The sequence below is a fragment of the Carassius carassius genome, chromosome 45 (genome assembly GCF_963082965.1).
Source record: "Carassius carassius chromosome 45, fCarCar2.1, whole genome shotgun sequence".
NCBI lineage: Eukaryota > Metazoa > Chordata > Actinopteri > Cypriniformes > Cyprinidae > Carassius > Carassius carassius.
Window position 1 is genome coordinate 4,825,007 of NC_081799.1, and position 18,065 is coordinate 4,843,071.

At 34.3% G+C, this 18,065-nt stretch overlaps 1 protein-coding gene across 1 annotated transcript; it reads right to left on the reverse strand.

The window, feature by feature from the left end:
- Nucleotides 1-1,189: 1,189 nt before the first annotated feature.
- On the reverse strand, nucleotides 1,190-16,557 carry LOC132127340 (muscle, skeletal receptor tyrosine-protein kinase-like). Its single transcript, XM_059539155.1, has 7 exons — nucleotides 16,345-16,557; nucleotides 6,682-6,808; nucleotides 6,360-6,511; nucleotides 5,954-6,081; nucleotides 5,693-5,834; nucleotides 5,470-5,594; nucleotides 1,190-1,534 (listed from the first exon to the last, which is right to left on the reverse strand). The coding sequence occupies exons 1-7, from the start codon at nucleotides 16,415-16,417 to the stop codon at nucleotides 1,262-1,264; spliced, it is 1,020 nt and encodes a 339-aa protein (XP_059395138.1). The 5' UTR covers nucleotides 16,418-16,557; the 3' UTR covers nucleotides 1,190-1,261.
- Nucleotides 16,558-18,065: the final 1,508 nt, after the last annotated feature.

Here is an 18,065-nt window from a genome sequence, read left to right on the forward strand (position 1 = left end):
TAACAAAAGCATATATGACTCAGTTAATGCAATAATTCAATGTAATATTTCCTAATCGTATTGTACACATTCTGTGCATGGCTCAAGTGACACAAGACAGCTTTTGGGGCATGTTTGCCTAAGGATGCGTTTCGGGGTTTGGAGGAGGCAGAAGAACAGCTATGCAAACACAGAGGAAGCTGAGTGAAATACCGGCAGCAGAAACACAGCTGCTGAAACTTCAAGAGCAGTCACTTCATATTTACACAGAGCAGCCAGGGAAGCATATGGCTGAAACAGTGCATCACAGCGAGGGGGTGTTTACAAGACTTGTTTCATGGGCCTTTATTAACAGAAGCATTTCAAATTGATTTTGCTAAAACATTATGACTGCTGACATCACAGCCTGACAATAATACACTCCAGTGGTATCTTGGTACTCTGACTGTGTGATCTAGTACTATGACGTTTATCAAGGCAGTATAAAAAAATAAATTAAAATTATATATATATATATATATATATATATATAATGGTATTTTAAAGGTACACTACTCTTTAGAAGTTTGGGTATTTCAACATTTATTTGTTCAAAAGTATAATAAAAATTGTAATGTAATGTAATGTAAACTGTAATATTGTGAAATAAAAGTAATAGTTTATCTCTCCCAATCAATTAATCAATCAATCAATTAATCGATCAATCAACCAGTAAATAAAATAACGTATCTTACTGACCACAAACCTTTGAATGGTAGTGTACACCAGTGCACTTTAAATACCTCAGTATTATGATAAATGTTTTTTTTCAAATTAACATGGTACTCTTTGGTGCATCACATACATAAAATACTGTTTCATATCACTCCTATACTCAGGTTTTTTAACCCATATAAACATTTACCATGCTTACCGTACCTCCTGCTAAATAGCATAGTAACTTTATTGATTGTTACTGTCATGAAATGGTATATAATTGTAGTTATTTTTACAGTTGGGTATCAATACATTTCAATATCTATGACATTTTGCGAGAAATTTGTGGATTTTTAGGGACAAAGCTGCAGACAGTCTAGTGGATCGGGTTGGAATCAGTTCTTTCAGCCCCATCTCATGACAATTCGCACATATTTTACGAGGTGGCTGATTCGTACGAATTCCTACGAACTCACTCACATTAATTGTGCTAAACTGTACATATTTTATGAGTTGTGCAATTTGTATAAATTTGTACGAATGACCTACATCTAACCCTGCCCCTAAACCTACACGTCACTGGGGTCTAGACAAATTGTACAAAATCGTACGAATGAGGTCCTACGAATTTGTACGAATTAGCCACCTTGTAAAATACATATGAATTGGTCGTGAGATAGCGTTGGTGCCTTAGCTCACCTGAGACAGTTATTTTAGCCGTGGCTTTAACGGTGTTGGCTCCTCCGCTGTGCTGGTTAGTAGCCTGACAGGTGTAGAGAGCTGGTTTATGAACCACCACGCGCAGAACAGACACGATGACTTCATCCACCAACGTCTCCTCCACTGACGCACCAGAAATCTACACACAACAAATAAATCATAGCACGTACACCTTCACATGTTTTAAACACTGTGATGCCTCTACATTTGAGAAAATGTCATTATATGCAATATAAAAGGCACAGAAGACTATACAGTATGTATACTGCTGTCCCACAAAAAAATAAATGAAATAAAATGAATTATATATATTTATATGTAAATTATGAAACTTGATGTAAAAAGATATTGCCCACATTTTCATGTCACTACCGAAACAGTGAAAGTTTTAGTCTATTGGTCGAGACTTATTTTAATTAAATCCATGAATGTATGATCAGGGAATATTCCTGTGTCCCCCTCTCTCATAGCTGCATGGTGTGAGTAGATAGGTCCAATCATTTTGAGGTAAATTTGTTCAAAATTTGTCTGACAAATATATGTGTAAATTTAAGGAACATCACTACCGAACACCTTTTCTTGCAACTAAGCACACTTTTTTGGGAGTTATTTCATAACATTTATTTTTTATGCGTACAATGTTCAGAACTGTGCTAGCAAACCATGTGCTGATTAGCATACTTGAGCTATGTCTAAAAGTATCTAAAATTGTCACTACCGAAACATGTCATCATTGTTTTCTAGGGATAATACATAATATATAAATACATAATCCTCATATCTGTTGGGAATAAACTACATTTTAGTACAGTTATAGATTTTTTTTTTCTCAAAAAGGTAATTTGTTTTTCTGCTTAGTAGTCTTTCTTAGTAGTTTTCCACTTGATTTGAGTATGTGGTTCAGTGGTAGAGCATTGTGTTAGCAGGCAAAAGGTTGTGGGTTCGATTCCCAGGGAACACATGTTATATAACCTTATATACCAACATTATATAACATGTTATATAACCTTTAACCAATATAACCTTTCTAATGTAATTATTATCACTGTGTTTCAGTAGTGACAAATATGGGAAGAGGACAAATATTCCACAACTTTCTGAAAATACAATATGAGAATTAACTGCACAATTACTAAAATTGGTTAACTTGGATATTATATAATTTGCATACATACATTTTTATTTATTTATTTTTGGAAAAATATCTTTTTCAAGATTACACAAAAATATGAAGCACAACAGCATTAATAATAATAATAAAATATGCCAAATCACTATGACTGTGAAACTAAAGACTGGAATAATTATGCTGAAAATTCACAATAATGATAATTTTGCAGACCTCAAAGGTAGAAATGATTACAACAACAAATCAAAACAATCGTCTGGCAAGTAGCCATGCAATATAACAGCTTTTAGTTATTACTGCTGCATTAATCAAAATTCAGCTCATGTGTGATCGCAGATGTACATATATATGGCTCATCTAATCAACTAAATGTAATAAATAAAAGAACTATGATATTATCTTTAATAGCACAGAAAGTATACACCCTGCAACTGGAGGCTCATTGTATTTAGAGTTCAAAATAATCACTAGCGATCTGTACAGTATATGTGCAGAATAGAATAGAAAAGAAACAGAAGTGATGGGTCACATGATTATTCCAACAATTATAACAAATCCCTCTATTTATCGTTTGGATGTGCTAAGACTCCTGCTATTTTGCTAATGTGATTTGCTGAGTTTATGAGACGATCATGAGAGCCTGTAGGAATGTCGATCACGGCTCTATATTTGACAAAGTGCTCATGCAGCTGATTTTAGAAGGCACTTCATCAGGCCAAAGAAAACTAATGAGCCGTGAGTCCTGCCAGAAACACACTCAGACGACTCATTTTAATCAAGTGTCTAATAACATCTCACGGGTTTCAGGGATGCTTTGGAGGTCAGAGGTCAAAGTTCATCTCTCTGACGTTATCTGTCTGCTCTGACATCTCTAACTATTCATCATAATATAAATGCCTTTTTTAAACTATTACTATACTACATACGATTATTAGTGAAAAGTGCTCCAAAGGCAAAGGACAACGATGGTGGAGTGTTTTATGATTTGCTCTCGCAACCCAAAGACATTCTAATGTCTAAAAGACAAGTAATGAGAGGATTTCAAAGACATGTCCTACAAATACCAAATAAGGAATAAATAGACAAATCATTTAATTAGCACACTGTGTTGATGAAGGTTTCAGTACAATTAAATCACTTTTGATGTAAAAAAAAAATTCTTGGGTTGGGTGCTTGTTAAACATTGTTGCCACAACATAATAATGCCACTAATACTGTTTTGAAATGCCTTGGATTTTTTTTTTATTGTAGGAGTATTATACTGTACTTAGCTAACTAAAACCATTAAATCAATATGTTACTTGTAATCACATTAATATCAACTGACTTAAAATTTAAAAGTATAGATAGATTATTAATTAGAGTAATTAATCAGATTGTTATCATATATGTCCCAAAAAATACCAAAAAAAAGGTAAATGGACAAATTATTATAATAGCACATTGTCATCAAAAGTTTAAATACATTAAACTGAATTTATATTCTTTGATGATTGCAAAAACCCTTTGATGTAAAATATTGTGTTTAAATGCATTAAACGTAAACTGAAATTTATTTTTATTTTAACTTGATTTACCAAATCAAATGTGAATGAATCTATAAATAAATAGATTGCTGTAGATAATTAATCGCATCCAAAATAAGTGTGTGTGTGTGTGTGTGTGTGTGTGTGTGTGTGTGTGTGTGTGTGCGTGCGTGCGTGCGTGCGTATGTGTGCACCGTGTATATTTATAATGTATATATAAATGCACACACATGCATGTATATATTTAAAATAGATACGTTATGTTTATATTTTAAATGTATTTATATATATAATATAAATTATATGAATATAAATATGTACACGTCATTATTTTTTAAATGTATACTATGTGAGTGTATTTATATATACACAAAAAATATACACAGTACACACACATATATTATGTAAACAAAAACTTTTATTTTGCATGCAATTAATGGTGATAATAAATAAATAAAACATGACTGTGTTAAATGTAAATAGTTGAATGAAATTTAGTCTGTTTGATCTGAAGACATCTATATGATATTTTAAACAAGAAAAAAGAAAAGAAAAATGTAATAAAATAAAATCTGGTTTAATTAGAATGTATGTCAACACAATATTTATAAAATAAATGCATCAAAATAAAATGTTTGTGCATAAACAAAAGCACATATGTACAAACTTAGTGTATAGTAAATACCAGTGCAACCTAGAACATTCTACAACAAAAAGATCACCCAAAATATAGCAGTTTGGTCATCCAAGGGTTAAATCCTCCTGTATTTAGGACATAAATGTTCTCAAGCAGAGAGATCATTCTCTGCTCCACTATTTACTGTTATAACACATCATGCCAAAAAAGTCACAGCCACTGAGCCAAACCAATATTTATCTACACATATCTCAAAAAATATTGTATTAAAATAAGACTGCTGGTGTCCAAATGAAAACAGAGAGAGTACAGCTTGTTCAGAAGCCTGAGAAATCTAAATCTTGGATTCTCTTGGGTTTAAAGACTTACATGCTTGTTTTCAGACAATATCTTCCAGTGAGACTGATCAGTTTTCAGTTCTCTTTGTATCTGTCTACCAAAATCCACAACGCAAAATGATCCCAAATAATGATAAGAGCCCTGAGGTGTTTTGAATTCCTTTCTTGATCTCAATACGGCTTAAACTTCTTTGCTGCTGTCCGATCCGTGGCCTGGGGAATGATTATAGTTTGAATCCTGTTAATAGCAGCACAGACCGAAGCATCTGGCAGTGCATTTGAGCTATGCCACCTGACATTAACAAGAACACACTGAGCTCTGCGCTCTGGTCCAGTAAGATGAGATGAAAGTACAATTCATTTGCTCCATAGAGCCAGAGCAAGCAAGAGAGAGGCAAAGAGGAAGATGGGAAAGAGGGAAAATTTGTACAGTAAAGGATTTACCGTATTGCCGTTCTCAAGCCAAGTTATGGATGGGATAGGGTTGCCAGTGGCGTTACACTCCAGCGTAACCTCTGATCCAATCTGAACTTTCTTCTCCTTGGGAACTTTCAGTATCTTGGCAGGAGCTACAGGGAAGTCAATGATGAATAAGAAAATGGAAAATCTTAAAAAATCAATAAAATTACAATATTTGAATGAGTATGAAAATTATTTTAAGCCATACCTTGCACTTCAATAGTGACTGGTTTGGAGTACACGATTCCAAAACTGTTCCTGGCCACACAGCGATACTGTCCAGCATCCTCTTTCTTGATGTTGTTAATTTTTAGGGAACCAGATTCCAAAACTGATATACGACTATTAACCTTCAAGACACACAATGAATGATCCATTTTGAACCTTCTTACAGTCTTACCAACAAATAGTGGGAAGAACTTACATTAATTTACTTATGTTAAATACTGAGACAAGACAATCCAGTTACCTTTATCAAATCATCTTCTTTAATCCAGGATATGCCGGGTTTTGGATATCCTATTGTTAAACATGGCAACACTGCTTTGGACTCTACAATCAATGTCATGTTAGTAGGATGTCTTTTGATTTGAGGCTCTGAAAAAAAAACTTTATTAGAGTGATCTTTAATTCACTCAAATGGATTTTCTATTATAACATTCAAATTCAAACACTTCTTACACCTTTCCATGTGGATCATTAATAAATGAATCATTGAATATAACACAGAAATGACATGTGAATGCAAACTGTGAACCTGAACATCTTTAAGCCTTTATTAAGATTCAAAAGCAATCATTTGGCAACAAGCATGAACAATAGTATGCTCATGGTAGTTCTGATATAATATCCTGATGGCTCATATGTGAACATACTCATCTTCAGCTGTAAAGCTCCACAGCTCTTGGCCGGTTCTCCAATCCCATTGCTTGCAACGCAACAGTATTCTCCATTGTCTGAATCCTTTACATTGGGAATGATCAGCATTTGGCCATTTTCTTGTATAATGTATCTGGAATCGTAATACCTGCATTCAAGAAGCAGATTCTTTACAAACCACTGGTAACCTGAACACAGTTTGAGACTTTGCTGAGATCTAATTGCTGACTATACAGGAGAAACTGGTTTTGTTTTTGTTTTTATTTTTATGCATATCATAGAATAAGAATCAAGTTAATAAATGAAGAATGTTCAAACCGTATTGGGTAGTTATTCCGCGTCCATGTTATATCAGCTTGAGGGTATGAATCAACCTCACAGATGAAAGTTGCGTTATGATCCAGAGAGACGTCCACTGTCTCAAGCAATGTTGTGATTTTGGGTGCTGCAATAGAGAAGGAAAGAAATATTTTCATTTTCGAAGTTACTGTAGAGAAAGAGGAATTTTTTTTATTCCTCCTTCAGTAATCAAGTCATGAAATAAGACAGGCTGACAAGAAATGCTTTTTAGCATTTGACCCTGAATATAAATCAGACACTGTAACGGCTGTGAAACTACCTTTTCACAACAAAATATTTCACATTCTGAGCACTGCTCGGCACACCGCAGACAGCTGAGGGTCACGGGGTGAACATGTTTCTATTGTAAATAACTGTGTGAATCTGTGTGACAAATCCAGCTGATATGAAACACATCCCTCTCGTGACTGAGACCAGACTGGACTTTAGGTTTCTTTTTTTTTATGTTAATTCCAATTTTGGGACTCTTACCATGACATGTTTATCATGTGAAATGCTATTGCACACTGGATGCCATTGCACACTGATTCCGAAATTTTCATTCAAAATGTTTGCACGTTGAAAAATAAATATGACTTCACGTTGTGTCAATCATGTTTACACACTGCCTCCAAAACTTTTGTCCGTCATAAACATTATTTTCTATTGGGTTAGATTTTCTGCTTTTTTCGCATCCTTTGCAAGCATTTTGAGAAGCTTTTGGACAATTCAGAGCCACCATACAAGTGAATGCCAAAGAATGGTAGAATGGTCAAGTTTATCTACTGTAAAGTTCCTTAGACACTGAGTTCACAGTATCTAGTGGTCTTCTTTTTTAATATGTGGCTCTAGTATCGCAAGCAAAGCATCAAGCTTAGCCATTGACATCCTGAAGTAAACTTTGAATCTCCAAGGATAATAACACCATTGGCCATTGACACTCCTAAGTGAGATTGTAGATAGAGTGTCAATGGTCCATTCGAGAAATAGGTGTAAAGCAAGAAGAAACATGTGGCATTAAATAACACTTTGCACATAATTGTGCAATAAATGATGAATGATAAATCACACACTGTTAAAAATTACTGTAAATTTTACAGTAAAATACTGGCAGCAGGGTTGCCAGCCAGTTACTGTAAATTTTACAGTAGTCTTACTGTAATTGAATTTACAGATTTTTACTTTATTCTCGACATAGTAATTATTGACAGAATTTTCATTTTTGGGTGAACTAATCCTTTAAAAACCACAAAGATGCTTTCAGTTAGCTTTCATCACTTAATGAATAGACCAATATGGTCAAACAAGTCATACAAACTTTCCATCAAAAACAGATAAAAATCAACCAAAGAACCATTATGCTCCAGATGAAGTTCCATTTCAGGATTCAAAGTGTGACTAGAAATATTGAAAAGAACGAAGAGGACAATACATTATATATATTACAAAACACAATAATACTTTCAGAAACAGATAGGGGGAGGACAGATACAGTCAGAGACAGATAGAGGGATGAGAGGTACAGTCAGAGACAGCTCCCTAAGGTCACAATTTCACAAAATGCTGGACTTTTGGTAGTTCCTAGGATAGCAAAGTCCACTAAAGTAGGTAGAGCTTTTTCACATTTGGCTCCCAAACTCTGGAATAGCCTTCCTGATAATGTTCGGGTTTCAGACACACTCTCTCTGTTTAAATCTAGATTAAAAACGCATCTCTTTCGCCACGCATTTGAATAATGTATCTTAAATTGTGAGTATAGTTGTATCTGATCAAATGTGCATTCTTATTCAGATGATCCTAACCTTGAATCAACAAACAGAACTAACAATTATTGCTACATGTGTGACTGCATCATATAATTACTATTAATTAATAATATTGATAGTTCATCATCTAGCTGACTACGTCTTGTATTATTATTATTATTTTTATTTTTCTAAAATCCTGTCAAACGTGCACAAACTACTAGCTACTACTAAATATTGTATAAACATAATTTTCTGTAAAGTTGCTTTGTAACGATTTGTATTGTAAAAAGCGCTATACAAATAAACTTGAATTGAATTGAATTATTCTTTAGCTTGGGTTAAACTAATTAATTTTACTTTGTTGGATCAGCAGCTATGCTAATGATGTCTCTGTTTGTTTCTATGTTTTGCCACGGGATTTACATCCTGTGGTAACTAGGATTTACAAAAGCTCCAGTCTGGATCCAGAACACCTGAGAAGAGATGATGCTGACCCTCAGAGGACCCCAGATGATGCTAACCCTGAATCAACAAACAGAACTAACAAATATTGCTACAAGTGTGACTTCATCATATAATAATTGCTGTTAATAGTGTTCATCGTCTGGCTGACTACGTCTTGTATTATTATTATTTTTCTGAAAAATCCTGTCATACGCGCACAAACTGACAGTCACCACTTATAAGCTACTACTAAATATTGTAGAAACGTAATTTCCGTAATTTCAACGTAAACGTAATTTCAAAGTTGCTTTGTAATGATTTGTATTGTAAACAGCGCTATACAAATAAACTTGAAAAGATAGAGGGACAAGAGGGACAGTCAGAGACAGATACAGGGACGAGAGGTACAGTCAGAGACAGAAGAGGGACGAGAGGTACAGTCAGAGACAGATAGAGGGACGAGAGGTACAGTCAGAAACAGATAGAGGGACGAGAGGTACAGTCAGAGACAGATAGAGGGACGAGAGGTACAGTCAGAAACAGATACAGGGACGAGAGGTACATTCAGAGACAGATAGAGGGACGAGAGGTACAATCAGAGACAGATAGAGGGACAAGAGGTACAGTCAGAGACAGATACAGGGACGAGAGGTACATTCAGAGACAGATAGAGGGACGAGAGGTACGGTCAGTGACAGATAGAGGGACGGAGAGGTACAGTCAGAGACAGATAGAGGGACGAGAGGTACAGTCAGTGACAGATAGAGGGACGGAGAGGTACAGTCAGAGACAGATACAGGGACGAGAGGTACAGTCAGAGACAGATACAGGGATGAGAGGTACATTCAGAGACAGATAGAGGGACGAGAGGTACAGTCAGAGACAGATAGAGGGACGAGAGGTACAGTCAGAGACAGATACAGGAACGAGAGGTACATTCAGAGACAGATAGAGGGACGAGAGGTACATTCAGAGACAGACAGAGGGACGAGAGGTACATTCAGAGACAGATAGAGGGACGAGTGGGACAGTCAGAGACAGCTAGAGGGACGAGATGTACAGTTAGTGACAGATAGAGGGACGAGAAATCATGTTGTTTTATTTTGTGTTTTTTTTTTGCATGTTTATCATGGTAAAATCATATTTTTTGGGAGATCTGTACCATAGTAATATCTTATTTTTTGGACAAAATCATTTTTTTGTGTACCATCATAATAATAAATGAATAAATAAATAAATAAATAAATAAATAAATAAATAAATAAATAAATAAATAAATACATTTTATCCTACTAATTCCATGTTTACAAAATGTCAAGTTTTTTGGATGTGTACCATGGTAATACCTTGTTTTTGGGCGTGTACCATGATAAAACCATTTTTAAGGCATGTGTTAATACCATGTTTTTAGAATTATAAATTTCAGTTAATTTTGATATATTTATCATAAAACAAGACATAATATCCTTATTATTTTACTTTTCAATAAATGTAATCCGATTTAAGAATGTTATGATATTTGTACCGGAAAATAAGACAAATACTAAGTAAGAAATTGTTTTTGAAGTGTAATACCATGTCTTTTTGGATTTTTGCCATGGTGATGCTATGGTATTCTTTGAACTATTCTTTAAAGCATTGTCTACCTTGTAAATGCCATGGTTAAAAAAATAATAATAATAATAATCATTCAGGGTAAGCTACAGTATCTATAAAAATACCATGGTACTGGTGTCTGATAGCATCACTGTGCCATGGTACCACCATAGAATCATAAGCAGGATAGTTATACTAAATTCTAAGACCCCTTATTTTGATCAACATCTAAAGCTGATAGAAAAGTCAATCTCTTCATGCATTGTTTTACTGCTATAGTCCTGAATCTGAGTAAACAAGAGGACTTTTGGAATCAATGTAGAATATCAATGTGATTATAATTAATACTGACAAAAAGTAAGATATTATTAAATCAGCATGTATATGAGTACTGTGTTGTTAGCTTAGCAACATGCTAACACCAGACTGCTGAAATCAGTTGTGTCTAGTCTCTTGAGTAGCACTATTTGTATGCCGCATGGAGTTGCAGCCTATCTAGGGTGCTGTAGTCACTTATAAGGCTCTGTTTCAATGCATGCTGTCTATTTATGCAACAAGATGCCTTAGGATTTGGAAGAGAACCAATGTTTGTGCATGTGTAGCCTATTTCATGAGTAACATTTAGTCTAATTTTAATCAAGCAAGATCAACAATTTACTATTAATCAAGTATAACTCAGTTAAAGACATTTTTAAGTGAAATTGATGTGTATAAGTCTGGATATTGCAGTTTTAGTTCTGAAATGTTTGCTCTTAAGTTAAATAATGTTTGTGTTAAGAGTCATTAAAACAGTATTAAACATCCACTATAAGATTCAAGGTCAGTTTGTTGCACTAACCCCTTTCTTTCTGCCTCATAATAAATATTTTAACTGGAGTTTTATTGTTTAGTCTGGCACTGTTATGTCAAGACGCACCAACTCCAGGAAGTTCTCGTCTTTTCATTTCTTTTGCAATCACACTTGTATTGTTTTAGATATTTCTTTAAACATCGGTTTCTTCAAAAATTAATCTGACAAGATAAATAGCCCGCCCGAATTCTCCAAAAGACTTTTCATATCAGTTATCCAAAATTTCCCCTTTTAGATCTAAAAGCTCCTCTCACAAACTAAACTTGACCAAAAATGGATGCACTATACAGCGCTCACTAATGTAATTACTGTAGGTCACGTATGACGCTTATGCTATTTTCAGTTTTGTTATATTATTAGCAAGATTATAGACTGAGTGACTTTGTTGTTGCCCTCCAGTGTTCTTAAACTATTAATATTTTAAATTTGCTTTCTTATTTGTTTTATTTTCATTATCATTATAACTAAGTTTACTTTCATTTTAAGGTTTAGTAATTCTATGTGCTTTTGTAAAATCTATCAATTTGTGTACTTCCAGACTAGACAGCTTCCAATGCAAGACTTATATGTTTTTAAGTTTTTCATATAATATTTATATTATTTTTCAGTTAAAGAAAACAATGTTTAATAGCTTTAGCTAAAATGTCATGTTTATTCATTCAACTGAATGTACCTCGAAACAGTTCTGCTCTGCGTATATGCTGTTAATATAATGCATTTAGAATTGTCATTTTCAATTTTCATCAATAGAGAACGATGAACAGAATGGTGTAGCTACGTCATCTTCTGGCAGGGGCTAACAGGGCCTTGCTAACCAGTAAAAGCAGAATTAAGCTGGTTTAGCCTGCTGACAACTGCACAAAACCCCACCAAAACTATTCTGGGTGACCAGCTGAGTACTTCAGGTTGGTTCAAGCTTTGTTTCAGAAGGGAATGCATAGTTCTTGTCTTTTTAAGCTGTTTTCTCTGTGTTGTATGCAGGTGAGTGACAGCGGTGAAGCTGGAGCCTCATTAATTTACAGCATGACTGTGCAAACCTCGTTTTGCTGTCGGCTGTGTTTTCTCACGGGGATGCATTAGCACTCCGCGGGAACACAACCTGCCAATTTCCAGAGTGTGAATCAGCGGATATATCACCTGTTCCGCGCTTCCAAGGACATCATCATCCTGACCTGTTAGCAACAGCTCATGTTAAGAGGCTTCTTAGAGTTTTAGAACAGACTCACTCTCCAATTAGATGTAAACAAATTACTTAATTTATAATAAATTAACTATTATTTCATCCATCTATTTGGAAAAGGTGCAGCATTCATTTGTTTGCATATGCCATTTCCTTTGATTTCTAATGCTATGACATTCAAACTCAAATGGCTAAATATGTTTGGAGGCCATTGTATGTAAAATATGGAACACTTTTTTTTTAAGGAAAAGCCACCTATGTGTGTTCTAAGATTTTTATTTATTTATTTTAATTTTGTTGCTAGCATTTCCATGAAAACATTATTTCTGAATGGACTCTGAACATTGTGAATATTAGAGAAAACATTAAGCTCCATTTTACCATATTAGTTACGTACAATAAATAAATCAATAAATTGGCAACCAGATAACTTTCAATGAATATTCTGTTAAGCTTAACAAATGTTCGTTTAGAGAAACTTGTCACAAAATTAGTCAAAATTCTGAGAATGTTCCCTGATTTGTTGGTCTTCGCTTTTTTTGCTGCATTTGGTCTTTTTGGCTTCACTGCTTCACTACTGTTCTGTTTTTACTGGTACTTTCCTGTCTGAATGACATTTGATGTGATACCAAGAAGGACATTCTGTATGCAAAGGTTGAGAAGGAGCATTTATTTTCAATTCACAGTTCACTGACAGCCAGATGATGTTTAGAACAGCTACTGATGCCATTAATTTGATTGAGGTAGTGTGTACGTCAATATCAAATTTATACCTCACCATCTGATCGCATACCATTTTGGCATCATCCACTGAGAGTGGGTTTCATCTGGTTGGGTTCCAGGATCCAAATTTTGCACTGGACATGGAATGGCGACACTCTCAAATGTAACCTACATTAATGCAGTCTGGGTCATATTTCCTTTGACCTTTCATAATTTATAGGTTTTCAGGATGAAGGCATGTCAATGTTGGCATCTGCCTTACTTCTACCAAGATACAGATGAATTTGTGCAAAAACATCATAGAGTTTGATCTGATGCAACCTTTGACATAAACAGTAAAATATATTAAAAGTACTTCCTTTTCAATTCTTAAAGAGATAGTTCACCCAAAAATTAAACTTACCCCATGATTTACTCACCCTCAATGACTTTCATCTTTCAGATGAATACAATAAGAGTTATATTAATATATATACTTCCAAGCTTAATAATGGCAGTAAATGGTGGTTGAGATTTTTAAGCAAAATAAAGTGTAACCATCCAGCATAAAAAGTGCTCCACACGGCTCTGGGGGTTTAATAACCTTCTGACGTGAATCAGTGTGTTTGAGTAAGAAAAATACCCATATTTAAAACTTTATAAATTGTAATCTATAGCTTCTGCTAACTGTCGTACACTTGTTCAAGAGAGAGCAGCATTCCACATCCAGGCCCATGTGGAGCAGTTTTCATCATGGATGGATGCACTTTTTGGACTTCAAAATCTTAACCACTATTCACTGTTATTATAAAGCTTGGGAGAGCCAAGACATTTCTTAAAATAACTTAAAATAAATAGAAAATTATATACACCTAGGGTGGCTTGAGGGTGAATAAATCATGAGGTAATTTTCATTTTTGGGTGAACTATCGATAGATACTAATTAGACTATGTATCAAATTATGCACAATTATAATTATCAGTTGTATTCATAACAAACCTGAAACCAGTTATTGTTTTTGGTCAAAATAACTAAAACAAATTTTCATGACGTTTGTTTCAGTTCCTTTAACAGTAGATACAACATATTTCTATTGCAATGTCCACGTTAGGCTGACTCTTCTGAATGACTCTTCAACTGAATTGGTCAGAAAGACTCACTTGCCGATAGCCTCGTGGTTAGTGCGTTGCAGTCTTAATTACGTCAACAACATTTTTTTCACCAACGACAACGAGAAGATAACAAGCTAAAACTCTTTTTAGATGACAAAAACTATGGTGAAATTAATTGTGATTTTCGTCAACGGACAAACACAAGAGGAAAATACTAGGGGTGGACAATTTGGGTAGTGATTCTTTCAGAAGGAATCTGCTGCATAGTTAGGAGGTTAGATGCATACAGAAACATTTGAGCCAGCGGGACATAAGCTAAATAGACTTGCTGCACGTTGCATAAAATGTAAAATACTGTCATTATGTGGGAGTAAGAGAAGAGCAGACATATGGATAAATCTGACGATGCAAGTGATAACTCAATTCAGTTCTGTTTTCAGAGCACAGACACCGAAGCACTGACATTTTTCCCTGACTTTAAGACATTACCTTGTGTATCATGCCATACTCGAACATTCTAAATCCACATTCTCCATCTTTCCCTTTTGCAATTCTATAAATCATGTCAAGCTGTTCTTGTGTTTGCTTTATGTAGAACAATTGATTGTAGGATTCTGTCCAACGGCAACATACCATACTAATGACCTCATATGTTATATTAAGATGTCGATTAGTAACCGCATGAGTGTCTCAGGAGAAACGGTTGGCGTACAGTGTATCTTCTCCATCTGGAACTCTGCTTACGCAGGTTCCTAAAATCATTATAAACATTTCCAGTTGGAAGATATTGAGGTTCAAAGCTCTGAGGTCATAGCTATGCCTTTCAGTTCTCCAGAAGTCATATGTCACAAATTATATTTCAAGCTTGACGTGACCTCACAGTTTAAATCATAAATACACAAATCAAAACCCATCTGTCAGTTATTCTGAGACTGATGTTGTAAAGCTTTGTAAATTATTCTACAAATGTGATCTGTATGTAATTGCTTTTCTCAAATAGTCAAGAAAACTGACTATAATAAATGTTTATTCACTGTGGGTGTGAAGAAAAATGAGAGAGAGAGAAACAAACTTGATTTAAAAATTATAGGTTAGCTTTTAAACGTGGTATGGTATTTCATATTGTGGAAGGAACATGCTGGAAAATTCCATCCTTTAGTCTATGATGACATGAAGTTATTGTTATGTGTGTGACCATTGATACTATTATTATTAATACAGCAGCACATGTTGTATCAATGCTGTCAGAAACAGCTCCTTTCATAACAAACTTTTGACAATTTTGACATCTTGAAACATGGAGGAATCAGATATCTTATCTTCATATTATTTTCTTGATGTTTTTGTTCATTTCACATATTGCTGAATTAAATTAAATCCTAATAATAAGCTATTTAACAGCAGGTTCAATTGTGACAACTTTCCCCGTGTACTGTGACCAAGAACTGTATGTTTTTCAATACAAGTGGAAATGTTGATTCATTTAATTTTGTTTTAGTATTATTTCATAGCTAAGTAGGGTATGTGTGCCAATGCAAAACTGATTAACACATACCTATTTTGTGCATCAAAACTCGTTTCCCAGTTGTTTTAAAAACTAACTAAAATAAATGAACAAATAAATGAATCAAACTAATTTGCAACAGATAAATGTAACATATATGACAGGCCAACTTATTTATTTAAGCAATATATATATATATATATATATATATATATATATATATATATATATATATATAAAATATGAAGAACTATGCATTTTATAATATAGCCTAAAGTTAAACAGTTCACCCCTCAGATAGATAGATAGATAGATAGATAGATAGATAGATAGATAGATAGATAGATAGATAGATAGATAGATAGATAGATAGATAGATAGATAGATAGATAGATAGATAGATAGATAGATAGATAGATGATCATATGTTCTCAGTATACTTCTCCATGTGGCTCATGCTTGCACAACACAAGAGAGTTATTCCCAACCAGAAGCCGTGACTCACCTCTCTGGAGCCCTTCACTCAGGCTGAAATACACCAGAAGAACTATCAGTGGAATGTTTTTGAGGACCTTCATCTTCACCTTAGAACGTTCTGCTTCGAATCAGCTTTAAAATCCATCGGTCAGTCTCATGTCGGAGCTGTGAGATGCAGTGGCAGCAGACAGTAGAGTGTGTGTGTGTGTGTGTGTGTGTGTGTGTGTGTGTGTGCTGCAGACAGGCCCTGCGAGCTGTGTGCTCGGCTCGAGACAGACAGGGCCAGCTGCTGGATACACTTACACTGAGATGAGGGGGACGGGATGCAGAAAGTGACGAGAAAATACCAACAATTCCATTTTTATAGAAGGGAACATGTCGTACGCATTTACAGGGTGCTGTTTAGAATCACAAGTTTGTATATTTCCAGCGCTGCCAAAATTCAGAGCTCATGATTTATCATGAAAATGATTATTCACGGCATGAAGGGAATTGTACACTGTGATATAATAAATAAATAAATAAATACATACATACATACATACATACATAAATGTACACTGTGTAAATAAATAAATATTGGAGTAGTGTTTTTTTTTTCTTTTTTTTTACAAGAACAGTTTTTCCATTTCAAACTTTCATGTTTAATTCAATGCAGTTTTAATTGTGAAAATGCACTCAGTTTACAATTTAAAAAAATGTTTCTACACCTCCACTTCACTAAGGTTTATTTAACAGTATTTTCAAATTTCACACAGTTAATTTGGGATTCATGTTGTAAATCTACTATAACTGCCAAAACATATACATATATATATATATATATATATATATATATATATATATATATATATATATATATATATATATATATATATATATATATATATATATATATATATATTTGAAGTCAGTTATGTGTTTCTCTGTGTGAGTTGGACAGCCCTCAGAAACACACGCCAGCCCTCCCTCACTCATAGCAGCATGACAGGCACAGCTTTGCATTCAAGTGGCCTTTGTGTGGCAGGACCCACCTGTTGCTCACTGTCCTGTACACACTGATTTATTTTAAGCTGGAGAGTGACATTTCCCAAAGTGACTGTTTATGTCCCCATCATCTATGCTTTCGCCTTGTACGGTTAATTGCAGTGGAATATTTTATTCTGAGTGTGCATGATGCATGATATGCAGAGAAATGTGCTTAGTGCACTTCGAGAGCAGCGTTGGTTTTGACAATTAAAAATGGACATAAAATGTTGCTGCATTCTCCAAAATGCAAAACAGCATAGACATAAAATTGAAAATAGTAAGATTAAATAGACATTAAAGTAAGAAGGAATATTTAGATTCTGCACTATTTCTAAGATGCTAATCAAATATAAGTAACTTTGTGATGCATGCGAGATAAAGGAAGTATCTTGTATGCTAAACAAGGCTATTTTGTGGAATATTATTACTATTTAATTGAACTATTTTCTATTTTAATATATTTTAGAATGCAATTAATTCCTGTGATGCACAGCTGAATTTTCAGCATTATTCCTCCAGGCTTCAGTGTCACATGATCTTCAGAAATCAGTCTAAGATGCTGATTTACTGCTCAAGAAACACTTCTGAGTATTACCAATACTGAAAATGGTTGTGCTGCCTGCTTCATATTTTTGTAAGAAACATGATGCATTTTTTGATGTTTCTGATTAAGTTCAAGTTCAAAAGAACAGCATTTATTTGAAAAAAAAAAAAAACTTT

Coding starts and splice junctions, on each gene's coding strand:
- LOC132127340 (XM_059539155.1), bottom strand. CDS start 16,417: ATGAAGGTCCTCAAAAACATTCCACTGATAGTTCTTCTGGTGTATTTC. Junction 6,809..16,344: donor GAGTGAAGGGCTCCAGAGAG/GTGAGTCACGGC, acceptor TCTCTATTGCAG/CACCCAAAATCACAACATTG. Junction 1,535..5,469: donor GGCTTGAGAACGGCAATACG/GTAAATCCTTTA, acceptor TGTTGTGTGTAG/ATTTCTGGTGCGTCAGTGGA.